This window comes from Somniosus microcephalus, unplaced genomic scaffold, assembly GCF_052327205.1.
Source record: "Somniosus microcephalus isolate GS21.2 unplaced genomic scaffold, FLI_Smic_1.0 scaffold131, whole genome shotgun sequence".
Classification (NCBI taxonomy): domain Eukaryota; kingdom Metazoa; phylum Chordata; class Chondrichthyes; order Squaliformes; family Somniosidae; genus Somniosus; species Somniosus microcephalus.
The window spans coordinates 500299-505000 of NW_028225318.1; the positions used below are offsets into that span (position 1 = coordinate 500299).

The following is a 4702-nucleotide window of genomic DNA, read 5'->3' on the forward strand; positions in this document are numbered from 1 at the left end:
AAAGCAGGGACCGGGTACTGAATTTGGATCAGCCATGATCACATTGAATGGCGGAGCAGGCTTGAGGGGCCGAATGGCCTACTCCTGCTCCTAAATTCTATGTTACCTATGTTAATGTTGAAGGTTGGAAGCTTGCAGAAGAAGCAAGGCTTGCTGTGGACCTTAAGAGCAGCAGCAATAATGACGTCAAGTTCTGCGACTTTTTGACTGGAAATATTGAATTGCCAAGGCTTCCCACACGCTGGAAATCAATTGGCCAATTGTGGTAAATTTGTATCAATCTCACAGACCCATTTGCAATCGTGATGGAATCACTAAATTAGGGGAAACCACCAATTCCCCGCACCTGAATTAAAATTGACCCTATGGTGTTAAATGACGATCAGACCATTCAAATGCGGTCCATGCAAGTCACGTATAACGGATATCCTTCTGTCTGTAATACCACGGGTCATTATTAATTATGTAGATGCGCTCGTGCAGAAAATACCAGGGAACGCTTTTAGAACATGCCAGTGCACGAATCGTTCCTATAATAACAGCCGTGGTTTCCTCGGTGCAATATTCTGTTTTCAACTTCTGGCAACAAATGGCCACAAATTGATCGAAGGTGAAAGCGACCGTTAACAAGACAGAACTGTCTCTTGATGCATGAATTAAAGTAATGCTGAGACTGCATCCGGGAGTAATGGACAGGAAGCTACCTGGAAAATAAATAATAGGAATCCGGTTTAATATCAAAGCAGTGATAATGACCAGGAGTTCCGTCACCGCCATGGACACCAGGTATCGAGTGATACATCTGGAGAGACCGGACTTACCTCGGGGCAGGATCACAATCGCCACGAAATTAACTGTAAGAAAGAAAGACTTGCACTTAATTAGCGCATCACCGGACGTCCCACAGCGCTTTACAGACAATGAAGTGCTTTTGGAAGTGCAGTTACTGATGTCAGTAAATTGGGATGTTTGTGTCATTGGTTCTGTATGGTTACAAGACACTAAATTGGGATTGTTTTTGTCTCTGGTACAGTCAGATCAGCAGCCCCAATCAACGGTGGGTTTGTTGCCCACGACTACGCCTCTATGCCAGCTTGTGAGTCTCATATTTACACTAATTTATTGCTGGGTAATATTTTATACGTATACATTTTTTGACAAATTTGTACTTGGTGTTAGGGTGAAACTGCCAAATCTGCAATTACTATTCATCCCTATTGGTCATGCCGACACGAAGAGTCATTTGTTAATGTAGGACTGGAGTACATGTAGGCCAGACCAGGTCGAGTGGGAGGTTCCCTTCTCTGTCTCACATTACAACAATGTAGCAGCTTTCATGCCTATTCTAATGGGAAATAGAGGAATGGCAGAGTCTCTAAGCAATTATTTTGTATCGGTCTTCACGATAGAAGGCACTAAAAAGTTCCCAATAATAATAGATAATCAAGGTGCTTTAGGGAGGAAGGAACCTAAAACAATGTCTATCACTGGAAAAAAAAGTAATAAGTAATGAGAAAAAGCAAACTAATGGGGCTAAAGCCCGACAAGTCCCCTGGACCAGATGGCCTGCATCCCAGGGACTTAAAATAAGTGGCTGCAGAGATCGCTGCAGAGATAGTGGATGCGTTTGTTATAATCTACGAAAATTCCCTGGCTTCTGGAGAGGCCCCAGCAGATTGGAAAACCGGAAATGTTACGCCACTATTCAAGAAAGGAGGGATACAGAAGCAGGAAACTATAGGCTAGTTAGCCTACCATCTGTCATTGGGAAAATGCTGGAATCCATTTTAAGGAGGTAATAGCAGTACATTTAGAAAATCATAAGTCAATCAAGCAGAGGCAACATGGTTTTATGAAAGGGAAATCGTGTCTGACAAATTTTCTAGAGTTCTTTGAGGATGTAACAAACAGGATGGATAAAGGGGAACCAGTTGATGTAGTGTATTTGGATTTCCAGAAGGCATTCGATAAGGTGCCACATAAAAGGTTACTGCACAAGATAAGAGCACACCGGGTTAATGGTAATATATTGGCATGGATAGGGGATTGGCTAATTAACAGAAAACAGAGAGTCGGGATAAATGGGTCATCTTCTGGTTGGCAATCAGTAACTAGTGGGGTGCAACAGCGATCAGTGCTGGGGCCTCAACTATTTACAATCTATATTAATGACTTGGATGAAGGGACCGAGGGTACTGTAGCCAAATTTGCTGATGATACAAAGATAGGTGGGTTAGCAAGTTGTGAGGAGGACACAAAAAGTCTGCAAAGGGTTATAGATAGGTTATATGAATGGGCAAACATTTGGCAGATGGAGTATAATGTGGGGAAATGTGAGTTTATCCACTTTGGAAGGAATAATGAAAAAGCAAATTATTATTTAAACGGAGTGAGACTACTAAATGATGCAGTACAAAGGGATCTGGGGGTCCTAGTATATGAAACACAGAAAGTTACCTTGCAGGTACAGCAAGTAATTCGGAAGGCTAATGGAATGTTGGCATTTATTGCAAGGGGTTGGAGTATAAAAGTAGGGAAGTTTTGATGCAACTTTAAAGGGCGCTGGTGAGACCACACCTGGAGTACTGGTCTCCATAACTAAGGAAGGATATACTTGCATTGGAAGAAATGCAGAGAAGGTTCACTAGGTTGATTCCTGGGATGAAGGGGTTGATGTATGACAGAAGATTGTGCAGGTTGGGTCTATACTCATTGGAGGTTAGAAGAATGAGAAGTGATCTTATTGAAACATAAGATTCTGTGGGGCATGGACAGGCTGGACGCTGAGAGGATGTTTCCCCTAGTGGGGGTATCTAGAGCTAGGAGGCACAGCATCAGAATAAGGGGTCGCCCATTTAAGACGGAGATTAGGAGGAATTTCTTCTCTCAGAGGGTTGTGAATCTTTGGAATTCTCTACCCCAGAGAGCTGTGGAAGCGGAGTCATTGAATATATTCAAGGCGGAGACTGACAGACTTTTGAACTACAAGGAAGTCAAGGGGTATGGGGGGAGAGTAGGAAGATTGGATCAGCCATGTTCTTATTGAATGGCGGAGCAGGCTCCAGGGGCCGATTGGCCTACTTCTGCTCCTGTTTCTTATATTCTTATGGTCTTATTTTATCTGATGCCAGCCCACAAACGTACAGATTTATTGTATTCACCTTATCTCAATAACATTGTTTTCCAAACTCTGAAGCACTCCATGGACAATTCTCACAATGCACAATTAATCCTGTGGTTTATACCTTCATTATTTTATTAATTCACCGAGTACATTCCTGCCTCGGGTGACTGTCTGTGTGGAGTTTGCACATTCTCCCTGTGTTTGCGTGGGTTTCCTCCGGGTGCTCCGGTTTCCTCCCACAGTCCAAAGATGTGCAGGTTAGGTTGATTGGCTATGATAAATTGACCCTTAGTGTTAGGGGGATTAAATACGTGGGGTTACGGGGATAGGGTGGGATATGTGTTGGTGTAGGGGTTACGGGGATTGGGTGGGATATGTGTCGGTGCAGGCTCGATGGGCCGAAATGGCCTCTATCTTCACTGTGGGGTTTCTGTGAGATTCTGTGAGATACATTCAGTGGATATGTGACCGCGTTCTTTAACTCCATTCTGAATTTACACTGAGTCACTGCATAAATAAAGGTGTTGGTGCAAGAACTCAACAGCTGAAGCATATTTCCGCTTTCTTGTAGAATAAATCTGGGGTCACTGAAGCCTTTGATTATATAATCATTTGTAAATCGCTCATAAAAGAACTGTACAACAAACGTCATCCACAACAGGATGAAAGTGCCCGAGATGGCGAAGAGTAAAACGATGGACTTTCTCCGGCTCTCCATCTCTGGGTCACTCTGATTCTCTCCATTGCTGTGGGCCCGGAGTCTCCTGCGGGCTCCACTGGCCACTAGAATGTATCTGACGGTCAGAGCATTGAGCAGCAAAATCAGAAGGAACGGGGCACATGGGGTCAAAATACGGTCGAACCAGTCAAACGCTCTCCATACGGGTGAGGTATAATGGATTTTCTTCAATCTGCAATACCACGGGACATTGTTACTTATGTACATGGGCTCGTGTATAAAGTACCATGGGACGCTTTTCAGACATCCCAGCGCACAGATTGTTCCTATAACTACAGCCGCCGTTTTCTCGGTGCAATAATTTGTTTTCAACTCCTGGCAACAAATGGCCACAAATCGATCGAAGGTGAACGCGACCGTTAACCAGACCGAACTGTCTCTGGATGCATGTATTAACGCAATGTTGAGACTGCACACCGGGGTGATGGACAAGAAACTACCAGGAAAATAAATACCCGGAATCCGGTTTAATATCACAGCAGTGAGAATGACCAGGAGATCCGTCACCGCCATGGACACCAGGTACCGAGTGATACATCTGGAGAGACCGCACCTTCCTCGGGACAGGATCACAATCGCCACTAAATTGACTGCAAGGTTAGAGAGAGATGAAGAATTAGAGTAAGCTCCAAAGAAGTGTTAGGTTGACCGGAATTATGCAAAAATAGCAGCTTTGTTAGCTGAAGCGACGAAAACAGTGTAATAATCCAAAGTAGAAGTGGGACAGACCGCCAGTTCGGGTGAATGAAAGTTAATAATTTTCATTTATAATGGGGATCCATAAGGGAACAAATCCAGTCAAACAATTTTATACGTTTCAAATGGATTAAAAGAGTGGA

General features: G+C 43.7%; 1 protein-coding gene across 1 annotated transcript; it reads right to left on the reverse strand.

Moving 5' to 3' along the window:
- Positions 1-411: 411 nt before the first annotated feature.
- On the reverse strand, positions 412-4502 carry LOC147082725 (putative G protein-coupled receptor 139; the record flags this gene model as incomplete). Its single annotated transcript, XM_085980354.1, has 2 exons — positions 412-704; positions 3545-4502. Coding segments are annotated over 2 exons (1251 nt in total), but the record flags the coding sequence as incomplete, so codon positions are not given.
- Positions 4503-4702: the final 200 nt, after the last annotated feature.